The sequence below is a fragment of the Phascolarctos cinereus genome, unplaced genomic scaffold (genome assembly GCF_003287225.1).
Source record: "Phascolarctos cinereus isolate Bilbo 61053 unplaced genomic scaffold, phaCin_HiC Scaffold_2;HRSCAF=192, whole genome shotgun sequence".
In the NCBI taxonomy this organism is placed as follows: domain Eukaryota; kingdom Metazoa; phylum Chordata; class Mammalia; order Diprotodontia; family Phascolarctidae; genus Phascolarctos; species Phascolarctos cinereus.
This window is the reverse complement of record NW_027555625.1, coordinates 247,279,145-247,300,271: the sequence shown is the minus strand read 5'-3', so window position 1 is coordinate 247,300,271 and position 21,127 is coordinate 247,279,145. Positions and strand designations below refer to the sequence as shown.

At 41.5% G+C, this 21,127-nt stretch overlaps 1 protein-coding gene across 2 annotated transcripts; it reads right to left on the bottom strand.

The window, feature by feature from the left end:
• Positions 1-259: 259 nt before the first annotated feature.
• LSM14B (LSM family member 14B) lies at positions 260-13,673 on the bottom strand. Of its 2 annotated transcripts, XM_020981501.2 has the most exons (10): positions 13,279-13,673; positions 9,746-9,909; positions 8,829-8,964; positions 7,650-7,766; positions 5,201-5,365; positions 4,916-4,993; positions 4,501-4,662; positions 3,571-3,721; positions 2,134-2,317; positions 260-1,580 (listed from the first exon to the last, which is right to left on the bottom strand). In XM_020981501.2, the coding sequence occupies exons 1-9, from the start codon at positions 13,403-13,405 to the stop codon at positions 2,146-2,148; spliced, it is 1,272 nt and encodes a 423-aa protein (XP_020837160.1). In that variant the 5' UTR covers positions 13,406-13,673; the 3' UTR covers positions 260-1,580; positions 2,134-2,145. The 2 variants fall into 2 exon arrangements, with proteins under 2 accessions (XP_020837160.1, XP_020837161.1); XM_020981502.2 differs by lacking the exon at positions 7,650-7,766.
• Positions 13,674-21,127: the final 7,454 nt, after the last annotated feature.

Sequence of the window (21,127 nt, the reverse complement as noted above, 5' to 3'; positions counted from 1 at the left end):
CACTACTAGGTCAAGAGGGAGGATAAATAGGAAACAGTCTCATTTTAGGTTGAATTTTAGCTTCTCTATTGTTGAAAATCTTAAACGTGTACCAAAAGAGACAACTTATCTTTTTCCTCATAGCATCTCTTCTCCAGTTTAACCACTAATGTGAAAAAGCCTAAGGAGGTAGAACAGATAAGCTACATATAAATCAGTAGCTGCCCTGAAGCAATCAAATGACTTAGGGAACATACGATAAAGTCAAGAAGAAAAAGTATTAAACATTTGCATGTTTTATTTATAATTTACAATACTCCCAACAGAGCAGCCCCATTGCTATGTTTCTAATTCTTAGCAATTAACTCCTACAAAAATAAACCCAAGCTTTTACAGTAACTTAGTCAATGCATAACTAAAACCTTTGTAGCTATTTTAAGGGAGTTTTCATTTACCAAGGTGCTTGTTTCAACAAAATGCCCTGTCAACCAGAGAGGGGCACATGCCTATACTAAAGATGTAACCCATTTACTCATGCAACAAATTTATATTCCCCACCCTCCCTCCACCCCACCTTTAAAACAAACAAAAAACCAATGGAACTATTTACAAATTGGAGGAAACATGCCCTTTGCCAACTCAACTTCACTGAATAGCAGGTTGCTCTTTTCTCCACCCTTCCCTTTCCCCCTATTCCTAAGTGGATGAGAACAGCATTCAAGAGCGTTATGCCAAAATCCAACACGTGACTGGTAAGCAGCATGTACCACAGCCTGGTTGGCAGCAACAAGGAGGGCTGATGAAGAGGTTTTCTAGGGAGGCTGGCCCTGAGTTTTATATCCCCCATCAGTTCCCACAGGGATGATAGTCTACCCTGGCCCCTCAGCTTTGAATATTCACAGGCCCTCTTCGAAGTCTCCTTTAACTCTTCCTCTTCTGACAACTCATCTCTGGGTTCTGGCTGACACCTACCCTGGGTACTCCGTGGTTTGTTTATACATGATTCTTGTTACAACCCCTATACTCCCTCCCAACCCACCCCTAAACCAACCCAAATACTCATAAACCCCATTTAGTACTGGGCATCCAGGTCTCCAGACACCCAAGAGTTACTGAAACATGTTGCTTCTTAGAAGTGGGAGTGACAGACCAGCAGCACCAAAGGGTCAGTTTGGTTACTAAAAATGTAAGTGGCTTGTTTTTAATGAGATTTGGTTCTACTTTTAAAAAGTCAAAGCTATTGTCTCAAAAAAAAAAAAGTAGAAGATTTAGTTAAACCCTCACAAAAGAATACAGAAACCCTTCTGCAAAATACCAGAAGAAAAGTTTAAAATCAGGCTGTTTTTAAGAAAAAAATAGGGGAGGGGGAAGGGGAGAAAGAGACCAAGACACCTCAAAAGAGGTTACCCATGAACACTTCCAAAAAACAAGTGGTTTTTACTCAGACCAAGTCCAAGTTCAATAGAAGTTCAAACTATAAGCAGTAGTACTGTGGGATTTTCCAAAAAGTAGTAAACAAAATGACCCATTTTCTCCCCACATTAAGTGCAGCATTTTCAATGTTTTCTTATATACACAGCATCACCTTTGTGCCACTTAGCCTGCAAGAGAAAAGATAGTGACCAAGATTGGGTATTCGTGCTCCATGAGGAAAACAGCTATATCTTCCCCTGGACTGCCTTCTAGATTTGGATATTTCTGAAACAGAGGCTCACCTAGCAAAATAAGTAGGACATTATCATATGGTGTAGTGAATGGAGGATTAAAATTACTCTTTCATTAAGAAGTACTGCCTTTGACACAGACCAGCTGTAACCAGGGCAAATTTCTAAGTAACTTACACTTGATGCACTTCAAACTTTCAGTGACAAATGAGTCACCAATCTTCATAAAGATGGAGTTTCTATATCAATAAATTTCCTACACCACTGAAATCACAAGTCCAAAAAAAATTTCTCTTCACTCCAAATTACAGGTAAATGAATTCCTTGCCTAAAATTTTTCCTCTTCTTGGACAAAGAAATAAACCAAATTTAACACACTGCTGTTGAATGCCTTTTGAGGAAGCTTCTAGTCTATTCTCAATTTTTCACAAATCTCTCCCAACAGACCAATTTATATTTAGGCAAGAAATAGCCATTCCTCCATACTTACAAATAGTTACACTCAAACTCTCCCAGTACCAGCTCTATGGGAAGTTTGGTTGCGCCGGGCTGTTCCAGTGCCTCTTCCACCTCTAAAACCACCCCTGAAGCTACGGCCTCGAAGAAATCTTCCCGACACTCCAAAGGTCTCTGTGTTGAGCTTCCTTTCTTCAGCCCATGTTGTACGCCTAGAACTGAGCCAGAATCAGGTTTATTTAACACACATAAGACTAAATTACTCAAAGAATTAGGAGAAAAATATCTGCATTCCTATGTAATTGCTGTTGTCTAATGATAAAATGCTGGGGAAAAAAGGGGGTGACTGCTTAATTGTGATTAGATCTAACGTCTTGGGGACCACGATTTCCACGTTTATAAAATAAAGGTTCTGGATTGGATTTTTATATCCCACCTGACTAGAAGAACAGCTTGCACATAGTATGTACTTGGTAGATATTTGCTGAATTATTTGATGATTTTTCTATTAAAATAGTCTGTCTGGGGAATAAACAGTTCTGTGTTATTTCCCAGCACATCTAGTACCCTGACTATCCTACGTATCCCAGTAAAGCAATAATACTTTTTTGGGGTAAATCTTGCCAGGCAGTCTCTAGGCTTGATCCCAAATTCAATACCTAAGTCAAGCATTATTCATGCCCATTATGTGCCAGACAACAGGGATACAAAAACAACAAAAAGGCACTAGTTGCTCAAGGAACTATGTTCTATCCGGGAAACATACTTAAAAAAGATGACTATGTTGGGGAATGAGTGGAGGGCGGTGTAGAGAAAGATAGGAAAGGAAGAGTGTAAAACATGGTACTAAACTTTAGTACAGTGGTTAAGCAGTAGTGTAGTATAATGGAAAAAAATCCCACTAGAAATGGAGAAAACTGGGTTGAGTTCTACTATCCAAGGCTGTGATCCTGAAACAAGACACTTCTAATTTGTAAAATGAGGGGGGGTCAGAGGATCTCTAAGGTCCCTTCAGGACCTGTAACATCATATGTATATAAGCATGTGATTCTAAATCCTATGCTAAATGAGAGCTAGACTAAGCCAAAAGCCATACAGCAAATGAATGCCAGTTCAGAGTAGATGGACTCTTTATCCAAGTGCCACCCTACCCTTAACAGCTGACAGATGAACAAAGATTAAGGGGACAAACGAGAAATGCTAGTGGTATGAACATGGGCAAACTCTAGGACAAACTTAAGGTTGCTCAATTTTTAAAAACTGGGCCAGAATCTGCTTTATTGTAATTCCTCAAATTAAGTGTTCATTATCTAGTACTTACACATCTATTGTATAGAAATGTTAATTGTAGTGGGATTTGATTTGTTTCAAGTTTCAGTCTTCAAAGTATTTATCCAAGTTAAAAAGCACATAAGTCTTCAAGAAGTAGCCAGCAAAGAATCCTTTTCTTTCCTTACATTCACACGTTTACCTGGACTTTAGTTCAGAAGATATATTGTCAAAGAATGACTTGGATTTGTCATAATAGCAGTTAGGTCCCAGGAGGTCTTCCTCTGTGGTGCTGTCATTGTTCTGAGTTACAACTGCTGGATCTCCCTTCTCTTCTTTCTCTGTTTTGTCATCTAGGAATATAGATAGGGAAGAACATAAACTGTGTTAACAAGCCAACTAAAAGGAAAGTACAATTCAACCTAGCATAGAAACATGATCAAGAATCAATTTCCTCAGTTCCTGAATTAGGCTGGCGCAGTCTGCCTACAAGCACATATTGCATCCAGAACCAATGTTTACCATATACCACCATGCAATGTTAATCAGCATGACTGTTTATTGTGCTTTGCTACATTTCATTGCAATTAGAGATATGACTCCCTTACTGTCTCTCCCCACCCCCCACCCCCAAAGTCAACATATATCCCAATCTGGCTATTTAAATATTGACCAAATTAGGAAATCAGGGTCAGCAGGAACTTGTTTCATTTTAAAGTTTAACAGCCAACAGAAGAGGTTCTTAGAATTTACAGGTACCACAATTTTTATACCTAGTGCTAAGCCAAATCACAGTATTACAAAATAAGGAGAGATCTGCTTCAAACATCAACTAAATGCCTACTATAAGCAAAACATCTCCAGTAAAAGGAAATCAGCATATTAAAGGTCTGACTATATATTAAGGCATACAGCCCATTTTACTATTGGGTAATACCAATTGTTAGAAATCTTTATAAAACTTAAATCTGCCTCTCTGATAAGATCTACTCATTCTTTTTACTCTCTATTGTAACACATTTTATCAGTCCCTTCCAAATGACAGCCTTTCAAATACCTGAACAAAGTGCCAACTACACTTGAGGTATTATAAACATGTTCCCATAGAGAATCAAACACAGCTAAGTCAGACCTTTAAAATTGAGTTTCTTCTTAAATTCCTTGTCAAGTTCTTCTCTGTTGAACTGAGCATTTGCACTCTCAAAATCAAAGTCACCTTCAAACTTAATAGTGTTTTCCTTAACATTTGTTGGACGGTTCTGCCCTCTGGAACGGTTCCTTGTTCGCCTGTTCCCTATAGGGACAGAAAAACCAGGAGTAGAACAAGTTAACAAGCTTCCACAGAGGAATACCTCTGGACAATAGCCAGATCTCTGAAGGCCTTCAAAAAGGAATCTCCATTCTAGAGACATCAGATTTTATCCAAATGCACACACCCCATGATACAACAGCAGGTAACTGGGAACTTAAGTACTGCTGACTTAAGATTTTTAAAGATCTATACATTTTCAACTGTAGTTATTCATTTTACTCCAAAACTAAATTACCTGATCTTCTCCTTTGAGGTCTTCTGTTTTCATCATTCACTTGCCCTTGATTTTGCACAGGTACTGGTTGAACTATGTCTAAGGCATAAAAGAGAATATCAGAGGAAAGATATTCTGAGGTCAGAGACCTATAAGTTTACAATGAAAGGTGCTAAGTATGGTACCTGCTTTGAGCAAATACTTTGTAAAAAGCCACAGATATCCTCTCTTCCTCAATCCCCCCTCTTCCCCTCCCCAATCACTCTGATAATCAAGCAAAAAGGTGGGAGGAAATGTTTCAAATACCACTTGTTTTGCTGTTTGGTTGGACCTGGCGACCACTGCGTTGAATCCCTATGGGAGTCTTGGTGGGTAGTAGTTTTTTGGCATTCAGATTATCAACAGAACCAGTCTGGACTGCCTGCTCCACCATTGGACTCTTACGCACAGGGATGGATGGAAAACCAGCTCCTGAATTAAAAGAAGAAAACAGGGCTTAAAATCAAAGGAAAAAGAAAACATGATGCACTTTCCCTTATGGCTGGCACATCAGAAGTAGAAGTGAGCCACCTACAGAGGCAAAACTCATTCACTGAAGGAGGTCCCCTCCTAAAGGTATGCAGATGCCAGGTCTGTAGTCATAGCTCATTGAAACATCCAGTTAGCTTCAAGGCTAATCCCAACTTTGGAATGCAGATTCCCAGTCATTAAAAAACATGATATATTTCTATGATATTAAGTAATCTGCAATATTGAAATTTTGGTAAAACCAGCCTACAAAGGGTTATTTTTATCCTGGGGAACACTGCACAGAACAGTTGTTCCAATCTATAGCTTGACAGAAAACACAAGTGTTCAGTCATTTCAGAAGTTATTTTAGGAGAATGTTAGTTTTGCCTGAAGGTCTCCAGACCAAGGAGGAGGGACAGTCTTAAAATGTATCTTGTATCCCCAAAGTTTCCCTTAATGTAAGTAAAATACAATTATGAAAAACTCAATTAACACTATTCAATTCTGCCTTCCATAGTAGAATATTCTCATGAGTAGATTTGCTAGTAGACATTTCCAGGCCAAAGCACTTGGAGGTAAAAAAACTTAAGCTTCATCTCTCCAAAGCAAGTAAGTATGAAAAGGAAAGACACTTCTCTTCCGTGTTTGGACATATAACATCAGCCTTCCCCCTACTCCCCCTACTTGCTTCCTCCAAATTCTTGGACCTTGGTGTTCTGATGGGGTGGTTTGGGAGGTTAGATGGAAGTTGGAATTTTTCAGGCGGGAGTGTGAGTCTAGCTTAAAACTAAATTTTTTTGTGTGGTTTTGGCCAAAAATTAACCTTTTCTCCCTCTCCTACAGGGCAAAACAACAGGTTTTTGTTACAGGGGACAGGGACTAGAAAATTCACTATAAACAAATAAGGAAAATGCCAGATGGACTAGAAGACAGCTCTCTTAAACAGAAGAATTCTAGACCTGCTGTTTATTACCAGTGTGACCTCAACCAAGTCATTTACTCTTTAGTTTCCTGATCTATAAAATGAAGGGATTATATCAGATCCAAGGTTCCTTTCAAGGTCTCAGATGCTAGAATTAGGAGATGTAAGGTTCCCTTCCAAGTCTAGATACTACAACCTTAAATAATTCTCTAACTGTATTTACTATAATGGGATTTTAACTCATTTACAAGTTTTTCTGGTCCATTATTTTGCCCTTTCATGCTAACTCCTCTAGAATCTCTCAAGAAAGTTTAACCGTTTAAGTCTGTTCACATGTACGATATAATTAGGTAGGACATCAGACAGGCTTCATTTTTTAAAAAATTCACATCTTTCTATGAGCAAAAGTGGTTTTAATCTTAAGAATATGAAACTATAGAATAGTTTTAAAATGCAGATGTGCTATACTACTTCTATAACCAGAATACACTGGGCCTCAATGCCACATTCAAACTCAAAACATGCAAAGTAAGACAGACTGACAGTAGTTGCATGACATAATGCAAACTATTGTTATTATTTCACATTTAAAAATCCATTCAAAACTCAAGGACCTTGAATCTATGTTTAACATATACTACAGAATTGTCAAGGTAAATTTTAGTGTTTCAAGTAGATTAAGAAGTAGGATAAAATCCCAACTCTGAATGAAAAGTAGAAGATTTACATTATCGTTAAGACAAGCTGAGCGTCACAACACATGTTCTGATCCACTTCAAGACATTATTCTCCTATCTCTTAGGACTTTGAGACCCATTTCGAATTCTAGCTTCACTCCTGTGGTTCATAAGTCTCAATATACAGGCCAGAAAAGTCATATTTCACAATGATCATATATAGCAGTATGTGAATGCAGCTTACTAATTCTAATTTACCGATTTTAGAATTGTCCCCAATCTAGATACATGTCTCCCCAATCCAGACACTGTTTAATGTCCAATCAAAACCAGAAACTTTCTTCTAACTTGACTTTTCTAGTTCATGTTCATCAGTCATTTCTACTGATACAATGGAAGTGATTAATGGAAAGGCAACATTGTATAAAAAGAATGAAGAGAGTGCTGTTGGTTCCTTCTCATCTCCAGTACTTTTATTAAAAAGATAACAATAAAAAGGCTATATGCTCTGTCAAACAAAGTTAAGCACACCACTAGTCTGACAAGAGTATTTACTACAGCTACTGTCATTCTGTTCTATTAGTTTTACCCCCTTGCTCTTAGCAGGCTTTGCAAGACAGATGCAGTTCTCCAAAACTGCTGTTACCCTTAGAAGAGAGCTGATGTGGCTCTGAGGACATGTCAAGCTCTGAAACAGGCTGTGGAGATGGAGAAGAACTAGGGCTTGAAGCAGCGGCTGAGGCTGGAGGGCTTACCAACTTCTCTAAAATAAGATAAGGGAGAAAAGAGCAAAAAGAGAAAGCATACAAATAAGTAATGAGATACTAATCTAACATAAAGCAAGCTTGGAAAGAGATCCAAGTAACCCTTGCATGCCAGGTTGCTAATACAAATATTTAAGAAAAGCAGCAAGCCAGGGTGGGAATGTAACCTGTCACATTAGAAAACAGTCATCAAGACAAACGGAAATTTTAATAGAAAGTAACCTACAGGACTAGTCTTGTACTTAATCTTATACTGCTCCCTGCCATCAGACATTATTATTATTTTTTTTTTAGTGAGGCAATTGGGTTTAAGTGACTTGCCCAGAGTCACACAGCTAGTATTATGTGTCTGAGGCTGGATTTGAACTCAGGTCCTCCTGGCTCCAGGGCTGGTGCTCTATCCACTGTGCCACCTAGCTGCACCTGCCATCAGAAATTATTATGACACCAGTGAGTAATCATGATTAGGTTGTCTAACTAAGAATTCTGAATTCATTTGAAAAGTTATGCAAACAAAAAAAAAGTGATAGCATGGAAGTCACTAAAGACTCATTCATGCTATTATGTAAGACTTTATCGATCTTGAATTCTGGAAAAATTCAACATGGCTTAAAAGTTGCACTTAAATGGCTTAGGAAATCCTTCCATGGCTCAAACTGAAATGATAACAGGGGCATGGTTTACTAAACAGAATGTTTAAAATTTTAGTAATAAGCATCCAGCAGTTAATGATGAGTTTCACTACAACATTAAAGCAGAATCCCCACCTGGGAAATACTAACAGTTCATGTTATTAATTTCCTAAAATCTGGAATAACTCACTTTACACTGATGTTTAAAAGAGAGATTACATTATACACATTTATTACTATGTAAATGTACTTTGTAATCTGGTCATCTTTTTAGAAAGATAAATGGAAAAAGGTCACAAAAATACAAATGCTAACTGTACTCTGAAGATAATTTGAATCTATTTATTTTTGCTTCCTAGCTGCTGGCATCCAACCATAATAAAAATATTGTATGGGTCGAGCTTAACAAAGTATAGAATTTTCACTCACCTAAACCTAAGGAAGCTGCATACTGCTGGCTAAGTAATGAGCTGGCAGCAAGCTGGTTGTAGGGTGGCATACCTCTAAAGGGGCTGTAAGGCACATGTGGTTGGAAGGATGATGTAGAGGCAGAGCCCAGGGAAGACTAAACAACAAAACAATATGTTAAGAATGGAACAGTTACCCCACTAATATGCAAGATTCATTTTCAGAGTCTAGACAATAACTGAAAACACACAGAATTTGTTTAGAAAGGGAAAAAAATCTATCCTACATTCCTGAAAAGAAGCTAATTTAAGTATCACTTATGGCTGGCCAACTATAGGTATAAACTGTTACTGAAATTGGTAATTAGTCATTCCATATAATTTCCCTTCTGTTCCACCTCCATCCATCACACACTTGTGAACAAAATATTGTAGGGGGAGGTCAAGAGGATAGTATAAAGAGACCCATTTCACTAGGAGCACAGTGAGAAAGTTTTAAAAAAAATTCAAATTCAATATTATACCAATTTAGGTAGCTGTTCCTTAAAGCTCAAAAACACTGCTGGACAAACAGAAGATAACTCATTGACTTCATACAGTATACCCCATAAAGCCATCTGCCTGCTAGCCATATATAAACTACATCAATTTTAGCATCTAAAAATGACTTTAACTGGCTAAGATTCATACAAGTTTTGGTATCTAGTTTCTCTTCCTAGGACGTCCAAGTTAAGAGACCAGGTCTAAACCATCAAGCCTTCTGCAAGTCAGCAAACTTAAAGAGGACCAAAAAAAACTCCCCCCGAAACTTCCTTACCACTTCTCACTTAAGTCTGCTCATCATGTTAATGCTTAAGCAAAATGGAACAGCAAAAAATGTATATTTATCCTGAACTTATTAAAACCAAAGAAAAGTATTAACTTGGGTAACACACTTACTTGGACAATAGCAGGATCCTGAGGGAGTGTGTGTTGAGCTTTTGGAGGTTCACATACAGTAATATCTTTGATATCACTTCCCCGGAAAATGATGTACTCATAAATTTCCTCTCTTGGAGGAGCAGGTCTGTCAGTAGGGCGGTCTTCTGTACCAAAGGACCTCACTTAGGAATTGAAAGAAGAAGGGTTAGGATATTAGACTGATTAACTGAAGCCTGACCTATTTTAACTCCTTATTATCTCATAGGTTTCTTGAGGGAAAAGCATATGAGTAGCAGAGGCTAAAAAGCTGGATTTGGAGTCCAGAGACCCTGGGTTCAAATTCTGCCCCAGTCAGTTACTAGCTGTATGACCATAAGCAAGTCACTAACTCTTGTTCAATTTCCTCAACAGGAAAACAAGGATAATAGCACCTAACCTGAAGGGTTGTGGTGAGGATAAAAAGGAGATAATGTATGTAAAGCACTTTGTAAACCTTTAAAGCCCTATATAAACAATAACTATTATTATACACAAACCCCTTGAGTTCTTTTTAATATATAATATCTTTTCAAAAGGGATACAGCACCTATTTGTAGTTTATTTGATAGTAGGCAAAGTTTGAGAGGTTCGGTGAAAAGAAGAACTGCAGAGTTCTACAGAATGTTAGGGAGCTAGGCCTACTGGGAATAAAGATTTCTGTCTTTGTTACTCAACAATCATTGTAAAAAGGAAAAGAGTAAGTCTTAGTACTCTACTCTGAGAAGCCAGCCAGCTTCCTTCAAAAGAGAAGTGCCAGTTAGTTTGGAGAGCTTTCCCCAACAATTTCAATGCCATTTAACATCTTGTGACAGTAGAAATGAATATTTAAAATGCATCCAGAATCTGAGCCAAAAGTTAATTTACCTCTCAAATGAATGAATCCAGAACAAATGGGATACTTTAGGCACCTATAACTGGCATCACCTGAGGCAATACTTGATCATTTCACAATCCAACTAATAAACAGGTTCTCACTGGGCCAGGAACTAAGAATCAGTCCCCTTCTACAAATTAAGGGCTTCAAGGATCCTATATGTTCCAGAGATTGATCTGGTACAACATGATTGCTCTATTTCAGTTTTTCTCTTTACAAGATTCAGACATTATATTCTAAGAGCTGGGAGCATAAGTAAGTGTATGCACATACACTTAGGATGTCTAAATATACATTTTTTAAAAAATGAAACTGGAATGTCTTCAATCATTTAACAAATATTCAAGCATGCACACAGCAATATAGATTATAACAGGTCTTATTAACTGCATCCTGCAGATCCGTCACTTCCACTAAGAAACCAAGTTTGACTGATTGATCCTTTTTTGCCAATTCCACAATACAATCAGGATGTCCACAAGGTACTAAGCAAATTGTAAACTAATTACCAACTCTACAATCTAGTCAGATTACTACCCATCCTACACATCTGTCACTTAAACCTCCTTCAGTGGAGAGTAGACTCCACAAAAGAGCCATTTTTTTGCCTTTATCTTTATACAACATAAAAAACATACCACAGCAACAGCCACAAAGGGAGTCCTTTCACTATAAATCTTACCTAAACTGATGTCTTTTTTAGGGGTCCAAGTCAGATTGGTAGGGCTTATATTAATAAAGACAGGGAGAAGAAACCACAACTTTAGCTTACAGATTGGGAGGGGGGTTGAAGCAGAAAGGAGAAGACATTAGGAAGATAAGTGTTTTACACTCAAGAGGGCAGTTCATAAATGTGAAACAAATAGTAGAGTCCCATTCAAAGGCAAGCAGCCTCCTACCTTTGCATCTTAAAACCTGGAATTTGCGCAGTCTCACTGTCTAAGCACTTTAATTGGTTCCAGAAGCCTATAACAATCTAGCCCTCCAAATGCCCCACCCCCATTCCCAAGAGTAGGTTCTTCAAGTTCTAGTGTACACCTGCCTCACACTAGCTGTGTAACCCAGGGCAAGTCGCAACCTCTCTCAGTTTCTAAGTCCGCAAAATGGGAGTAACTGCACCTCTCCCTCTCCATCATTAGAACAGAATGAGATGGCCTCTATTTATATATATATATATATACACATACATACACACATATAAATACATACATAATCTAAAGAGCTATATAAAAGCTTCTTTCATACCATCCCACTAAGCACCTCCATTGTTCTGGGAGACACAGCGCTACAAAAGGTAGACAAGAAACAACTGAAGAGTGTGCGAGTGTGAGTGTGTGTGTGGAGGGGGGTCAGGAGGACGGGCATACTTAAAAGAAATAATGCCAAAGCTGAAGCGAGGGTTAGCACCTCCATCCACCCCTCCTACCCTACCCAACCTCCCTAGGTATCGTCCGGGCTTAGGAGGACAGAGATCTAGCAAGGGAAGTATAGACCATTGTGTATGTGTGCCGGCGTAAAGCTGCAGGGCAGGGAAATCCACAAATTAAGTAGAAGTGTAAGTGGGTTGGGAGGAGGGAGAGGGAAGCCAAGGAGGGCAAAGGGAAGGTCTGGTGTCAGCCAGCTCCCCCAAGACACTTTTGGTCCAAACCAAAGGGGCTTATAAGAGGGCTCGCTAGGAAAGCCAACAAGATTAGGGCACAGAGACATTCTTCCAGCTAACACAACTTTCTCTTTTGGGCACAGAGCCACAGGGGCCTGCTGGAAGACGGTAAGGAGATATCCCCAAGGGATGGGAAGAGGAAAGCCCCATGTGGAAGATCAGCAAATCTTTTATGCTGGCATGTGTACTTGTGTGAGAGGGAGAAAGGGTGGAATCCCACTGCAGGCGAGCTCTTGAGGAGAGCCTCAGGAAGCAGATCTATGTGTGTGGGAGAGTGGTTAAGAGGGTGCAGCAGGGGCGATTACAAGCCATGGAACACAGCTGAGGGGCTGTAGTTCTCCTAGGACGGAAGGATACAGATCGAGTTCACTTGGGTCTAAGGCTAGGAAAAGGCAGACATCTGGGGCCTAAGGGGAGGAAAGGGGAAACCAAAGAACCTAGTGAGAGCTGGGGAAGGGGAATGGAAGGCTGTCTGTCCTCGCCCTGAAGGTGCAGCAGACAGCTGGGGCCGAGAACTAAATCCCAACCTCCCAATGGAAGGAGATGGGAGGCACACGAGAGATTGGGGGGGGGGTCTTCAGAGGAGCCAGAAAGGAAGGCTTCCGGACTCTAGAGAAAAGGTTTGGGGTTAAGTAAAGGTGGTGCCCCGGGGGCGCATAAAGGCAGGGTCTGGGGTGGAGAGCGGGGAGAAGAGCTAGAAGAACTGCGGCTCTAGGAGAGTGAAGGGGGAGGCGCCGGTAACGGGAGGGGTCGAGTCTTGGCCCCAGAAGGTCGGTGCCGGGGTGAATGCGGGTCAGCTGTTGCGGCGGCAGCCTGGAGCGGGATGGGCCCGGCGGCGGGGCTGGGGGAGGGGGCGCTGGCCGGGATCCGAGCGGGGGAGGGGAAGGGGAACGGCGCGGGCCAGGCTGAGGCGAGAGCCAGCGCGGGCCGGGGCGGACTGGGGGCGGGAGGAGGTCTGGGGCCCGCTGAGTCCGGTACCTTTGGCGAGGGCCACGGTAGAGTTGTCCGTGTCGATGGTGTAGAGGATGCCCTCGTAACGGATCTGTGCCTTGGAGATGAGGCTGATCTTACTGCCCAGGTACGGGGTGCCCGACGAGCCGCTCATGGCCACGGCCGGCCGGGGCCGAGGCCTGGCCCGTGGTCCGCTTGGCCTTCCTCACCGCACAAGCACTGAAGCCGCCGCAGCTACCTCAACCTCCCGCCGCTGCCTGTGGGGCCTGGGCCTCTGGGGGGGAGGAGAGGGAGGGGAAATGCGGGGGGGGCGGAGGGAGAGGAGCGCCACATCCGGGTGCTCCCCGACTTCGCTGCGCGCTCCGCTCCCACGCACGCACACTGCGGACCGACCCTCCGCACTTGCCGCCCTTTAAATATGGCGGCGGGGGCGGGCCGTGGGACTGGGAGACTCCACACCCTGCGCCTGCGCAGAGTCTGGAAGGAGAGGCGCGACTAGAAAAGGTTTGTGGTTGTTTGTACTGTTCCGCCTTCCTCTCCACCCACCCTCCGCCCCCTTCCCGGCGTGCTTAGCTTCCGCGCCGGCGCTGCAGCGAGATGATGGGCCTGGAGGTGGGCGGAGAGAAATAAACTAAGAGAGGAGGTGTGCGCAGCTGCGGCTTAGTAGAAGCCAAGGAGGCGCGTGCCTGGGAGTGGAGATGGGGCGGGGGGAGGGAGGCGGTGCAGTCCCTAGCTCGTAGCTTCCTGGGGTCGCGGTTGATTCTGAGAGCTAGAAGGCGGAGCTTGGCACTGATACGCACCCCTAGGGGTGGGCAGGGAAGGGGTCACCTGGGGCCGAGGTTTCTGTGAGCGGTCCAAGCCGGGGCGGGGTCACCCTGAAGGAGGCCTGGCCTTCAGCCTGGCCCTCCTCCGCTGTGCTCCTGTGAGTGCCCACCCGGTCTTTTCTTCCCCGCCCCTTTGCTCCTGCCTGGCGGCGGAGGGAGCCCGAGGTCGCCTGCGCGGCGGAGGCAAGTGCCCCTTCCCGGCATCTTCGCTGTCCCGAAGCCTGTGGAGGCGGCTGCGTAAGTCACGTTCCGCCAGCATCGGGGAGTTAAGAGTTTGCTCACAGGCCCCCGGATTCTGCCTTCGGGCCCTGACCCCAGAGTCCAGAGACGTGGGCTCTGGCCGTCACTGAAAGGCAGTAGGATCCGCTGAACTTGCTAGTCTCTGGGCCTCAATTTCCTCTCGAATGGAGCAGATTACAGACCCAGCCCTGACACTCATGAGCCTGAGACGGAGGCCAAAGGCTCTGGGACCGACAGCAAGAGATGCAGCGCTTTTCCTGACGGTTTCCTCTGGATGTTTTTTTTCTTTGACATTGAAGGGGTGGTCGGTAGAGGAGGTGGGACTAATGGGGGCGTTCTAGACCGAGAAGGCCGAACTCCCAACCTATCTTCCCCGGAAATGAGTCAATCCTGGTGTTCTACCGGCTGTTCCACCTTCCCTGGCGTCTCCCCCTGAAATGCAAACAAAGGCTGGCGTGGGGCCGCGCGAGGCTTTTCTGGCACCCTGGGGATCCGTTCCGGGTTTGGGGCCCCTAGACCACAAAGCTCCGTCTCAGGAGTCTACCAAGCATAAGGAGGACGGGATACCATTGGGAGGCACTAATTGCACACGTCAGGTGGCCGGGGAGATGGTGACAGGTAAGGGGAAGACGATTCAGAAACCGAGACTGCCTTCTGGCACCTGCTCCGGGCCCACCTGTTGGAAGCCGCGGAGAGGGAGTGACATCACAGTGCCGGTCCGCTGGGAGGCTTCTGCTATGGGCCCTTTGGGCCAATCAGCTTTCAGGGCTGCAAATGTAAATGTTACAGGCCCCAGTAATGCAGTAATTTATTATTTAACGTTTATTAAGTACTCTCTGCCAAGTTTAAAGGGCAACATTTGTCGGGATATTGAATAAAGATCATTTTGCTTTTGTCTGAATTAACCTGAAAAAGTCAAATTGAAGGGGAAGAGGTGGAGTCTGTGACAAATGTGGACAGATAGTACTTGCACTGGGAGCTTTTGAGGTGGAGCTAAAAATTCTCTTTCACATTCGAAAAGCCCTTCACTTTCAGTCTCTGTTTCCTTGAGAGACCTAATTTCCATATTCCCCTTTCTCCTGTCTTCCCTATTTTTATCGAGAATACCACCACCCTTCTTTCAGGTTCTGAATCTGAGTCATTCCCCACTCTTCATTTTTCCTCCCCTAGTTCCCATCAAGAGATGCCTTAGCTATTCTACCTTCACACATTTTCCTAATTATCCTTGACTCTAGTTAGGGGACTACCAACTTGTTTCATGCCTTCCTCAATGCCGCTTCTCTTAACTAATTATATAGTAGTTTCCTAATTGATCTCCTTGGCTAGTCTCTCCCCTTTCTAATTTATGATTTGCACAACTGCAAAACTGATTCCTAAAGTATGGGTCTGACCTTGTCACTCCACTGGTCAAGAAGCTTCAGTTACTTTCAGTTGCTTCCAGACTCATTTCACATTACTTTTCCTCATACATATATGTGCCAGCCAAACTGGCCTACTTATTCCCCTTAAAGAACATTCCATGTTCCCTATGCCTGGAGTGTTCTCCCTCCTCAGTTCTGCCCTTTGGAATCCCCAGCTCACATCAAGGCAGCTCAAGGACCTCTTCAAGATTTTCCTAATCTCCCCTGTTATTATTTGTGTTTCCTGGCTGTGAGAGCTGGGGAAGACCTGAGTTCAAGTGTGCCTCCATGTACTGGTTGTTTGACCTTGATTAAGTCATTTAACTTATCATTCCTCTAGGTAACTCAATTAACTGAGTTATCTACAAGTTGTGATGAATAATCCAGGTTCTGATTTGGCTTGTCACATCAGAAAGAACCAGTTATTTTACTAAATTTCAACATTCTTAGAAATGAAAGGGAGTCTAAAGAATTTTGTATCTGTTCCCTGCAGAGTAATAAAGTGATCTGTTTTGGTGCTGTTATTAGAGACTTATTGGAATTGTGCAATAGGCTTTGGTTTCATTATGTATATATAGATAACAGAGCATCTTAGTTACAGTTATTCAAATGCAGTTTTCCATTCACAGTTGTAACTAAGCGGGATTGAAAGTGGTATGTAGCCACTAAGATGGAAAATATTTTTAATATCAGGTTTTGAGCATGGCACCTGCAGGCACACTGAAGAATGGAACTCACACCCTTTTCTCAGAAAGTTATTTTGAGGTAAATGAGAGCATTTAGTGGGCAGACAGGGATCTGGGGCAAGAGAACAGCAAACAACTGTGTCTATTCTCTGGTAAAAAAATGATTTATCCAATAAAATTGAGAACCCCATGTAAGAGACTTCCCAGATTCTTCAGAAATATACATCAGTAGAAATCCCTGGACCCTTTATTTACAGTTTTTTATTTATGTATTTTGTTTTTATATCACCTTTATTTCTGAACATATTTCACCTTTCCAATGAGCCATCCCTTTTACGAAAGAATAAAAAAAGAATAAAAAAATCACAACCCAGTGATTCAGCAAAATCGCTTAGTATATCTGCTGTGTCTGACAATATATGTAATATACCATACCCATAATCCCCCATCTCTGCAGAGTCTGTAGGAAAATACATTTTCTCAAAGATTCTCCTGAACTGAACTTGATCGTAACTGCACAGCTGTCAGTTTCTCTTTACTTTCACTTTGAGTATATTGTTTTCAAGTTCTGCATGTTGTTGTTCAGTCATTTTGTTTCCCATTTCTTTCTCCAGCTCATTTTACAGATGAGGAAACTAAGGCAAACAGGGTTAAGTGCTTGCCCAGGGTCACCCAGCTAGTAAATGTCTGAAGCCACAAATCTTCCTGATTCCAGGCCTGGCCCTCTGTCCACTACCACCTAGCTGCCCCAAGGTTCTGCATACTTGGCATCAATTCACATCTTCTCATGCTTCTCTGAATTTATCTTTTCATTGTTTCTTATAAGCACAGTGCAGTAATGTTCCATTCCATTGATATACTATAGTTTGTTTAGCCGTACCTTCAACTGATGGGGCCCATTATTTCTAACAGTGTACCTAGAAGTGGAGAAGTACTTTGTTCCTTGCCAAGGTCTTGGATTATGTGTATATATATTCACATAAAAAAACTTAACGTTCATATTATGTCATTAATAATAGCGGCTTGCATTTGTATATAACTTTATAGCTTATAAAGTGTTTTATGTACATTTTTGATATAACAGTCCATGAACAATTAAGCACCAATGTGCCAAATATTTTGCTATACACTGGGGATACACATACAAAAAAAGAAACAATACCTTTTCTCAAGGAGCTTGCGTTCTATTTAGGGAAACATGTACATAAATAAGTATACATAGAATAAATATAAGTTAGAGTAGAAGGACATTAGTCATTGGGGGTATTGGGAAAGGCTTTGTGTAAAAGTGGTACTTGAGCTCTGTCTTGAAGGAAGTGAAGGATTCTGAGACAGAAGTGAAGAATGCATTATGGGCATGGAGTTGAGAAAAGGAGTGCCATGTGTGAGAAATAGAGAAGGCCCAATTTGTTTGGATTGCAGAGTTTGCAAAGGGGAGTACTACATAATAAGACTGAAAAGGTTATAAAGGGCTTTAAAAGCCAAGCGTTAGATTTTGTTTTATTTTAGAGGCAAGGGGTGGCCCTGGAGTTTATTAAGTAGGTGAACAATATGGTGAGATTTGAACTTAAGGAAAATCACTTTGGCAACTTTGTAGGGAATGGATTGGAGTGGGGAGAGACTTGAGGCAGGAAGATCAGTTGGGCCATTACGGTAGTATAAGCAAGAGGTGATGAATGCCTGAACTAAGGAGATTCAATGAGTAGAGAGGAGAGTTCTGATTGGAAAGAAAGTTGGAAGCAGAAATGGCAGGATTTTGCAGCTGATCAGCTTTGTAGAGTGAGGGAGAATGAGTAGAGGTTAATGCCTACATTTGGAACATGGAAGACTGGAACACCTTGACAGAAGTAAGGAAGTTTGATAAAGGGGAGGATTTGCAAGGGTTCTAGATCTGAGATACACAAACTTGTTTTTAAAAATATTTTGAAAAAAAATTTTTGGTGACTATTTCAGTATAATTGTTTTACTTTGTAGTCCTATGTATTTTATGCATTTAAAAACATTCTCAGAAGGGGTCCATAGCCTTTACCAAACTGTCAAAAGAGTCAATAACATACAAAAGGTCTTAACCTTTGTTTTAAGGGAAAGATACACCTTTATATAGATGAGGAAGCTGAAGATCAGAGAGGTTAAGTGACTTGACTTGGGTTACATAAGAAATTTAGGAGCCAGGACCTAGATTCACACTTTTCTGACTAAAGACCAATGCTCTTTTCAGTATACTGTACTGCCTCTCTAGGTCTCATCAATCCTGAAAGAAGAAACACAGAGGCAGCATAGATAACAAATTCACATCTCATAGGATTGAGCAAGTAGAAAAGGTCTTGTAGCACTTTCCCTGATCAAACAAATCTTCCAGATGTTGGCGCCATTCAGATTAAGTTCAGATGAAGAATTATATTTTTATAGTAAGTATAGTTAAATTTCACTGTAAGATTTTAGAATTTAGAGCTATAAGAAACTTTAGAGACAATCTTTTCTAACCCATCTAACCTGCCCCCTCCCCCCTTGTGGATGGAGAACGTGATGCCCAGAGAAGGTATGTAACTTGTCTAAGGCTATTCAGCATCAAAACCAGAACTAGAACACGGGTGTTTTGACTCCTTGTTAAATGAACTGAAAATATTTTTGGGAATTGGTTTCCCAAGTTATATGTATGAGGGGACCAAGAGCAGAAGGGAAAAGTTTGAACTAACAACTGACTTTCTGGGAAGGAAATTAGGATTTGAAACTTTTGAAGCGTTAATCAGGCCCAGCAACCAAATGCACTGAGTGACCCCCAGGGGCCCCTTTGTAGCCCCCATAGGGCAGCATGAGTCACTGGGTTGGCACCTGAGGACATTAACTACCAATGTATGCCAGAGCAAGGCTGAGAGCTAAAAATATACCTTGTTCTCAGGACCTAAAACTCACAACAAATGAATGCAGGCAAAACCAATTGTAATTCAGCATTTTAGACCAGAGTTGAAATGCCCAGAAGATAGTACAGGCCATCTACACTTAAGGCCGATTGGTAAAGCTTAAAGAAAAGTCTGAGCTGTGGAGATGCCTTAAATCTGACCTTTCTAAGATTTGATTTGTTTGGTTTGATTTTGTTCTTCAGATTAGGAAGCATACTTACCCTGGGAACTAACCAGCTTCCTGCCTCTTTCCTCCCCCCCCCCCCAAATTAGCTTACCAAGCTAGTATGTAATCTGAAAATCCTATTTGGAAAATCTGGATTTGATCTGGAAACAAAATACAAACAGACCATAGAATCACAGAATTATTGGTTTAGTAAAAAGAGCTTTGGACTAGGAAGAAGTCAAGACACCCGCAACTAACCTGCAGTGCAATACTCAGGGCAAGTCCCTTATAACCTCTCCATTGGACAGATTCTTCAACTTGAAATAATAGTAATACTTAACTTTTTTTTTTAAAAACTGGACCTCTTTAATTTCATTAGTGTAGGGAACTCCTCATTGAGGAGAGTCAAGTCAAAGATCCCTTATTAAGTGCCTACTGTATGTCAGGAACTATGCTAAGTTGTGGTTACAAAGAAAGACAAGAACAGAAAACAGTTCTATTCTCAAGGAGCTCACGTTATAATTGGCAAAACAACATGTACAAATGAGATAGAAGGAATAAACTGGAGAGAATCTTAACGAGAAGGCATTCCCTCTAGCAGTGAAGATCAGCCCCCTGCTCTGTAACCTATAGTCTTAGTTAATATATAAATAATGTTTATAACAAATATTCACATTTTGAGGATAAAGAAACTGAGGCGCAAAGCAGTTAAATGACTTGCCCAGGTTCACATGGCTAATAAGTGTCAGAGCTGGAAGTCAAACCCAAGCCTCTTGATGTTGGGCCCAGTGCTGTCTCTATCATGCAATATTGCCTAAAAAATTGGGACAATAGTACCTGCCTCTACCTATCTCACTTTGTTATTGTAAGGATCACCTGAGATATTGGATGTGGAAACATATAAAAAATAAAGTACCCTATGGAAATACAAAATGCTGATATTAAAGAATTCAAAAGTGAAGTGGGCTGCCCCAGAAGGATTTTTGTGGTTTCATAGAATGTAAGAACTTAGAGTGTCCTTAAAGATCACTTAGCCAGCCCCCTCATATTACAGATGAAATAACTGGAGGTCTTCAAGTGGATTGTATAATCCACTTGCTGAGGATATTGTAGAGGAAATTCTTGCTTAAGTATGGGTTAAACTAGATGCAGTTTGACATCCCATCCAACTTTGGGATTCTAGGATTCTGTAATTTTTTGAAGTCATATGATAGAACAAGAGCAACATATGGAGTCTGCTTGTAAGTAATGAAGGAACACAGTAGAAAAGTTAGGTATGCTTTTTTTTTTGAGGAAAGGTGGGGTTTTTTTCCCCTGTCTTTGGGTCTCCTGCCCATTCTTTTTTTTTTTTTTTAATTTATTTTTAGTTTTCAGTGTTCACTTCCATAAGATTTTAATTCCAAATATTCTCTCCATCCCTTCCCTCCTCTCACCCCAAGATGGTGTGCAATTTGATATAGGCTCTACATATACATTCATATTAAACCTATTTTCACATTAGTCATGTTGTAAAGAAGTATTAGAACCAATGGGAGGAACCACAGAAGGAAGAAGCAAACAAAAAAAGAAAAAGAGAGAGAGAGCAAGTAACATGTTTTGATCTGCATTCAGACTCCATAGTTCTTTTTCTGGATGTAGATAACATTTTCCATCATGAGTC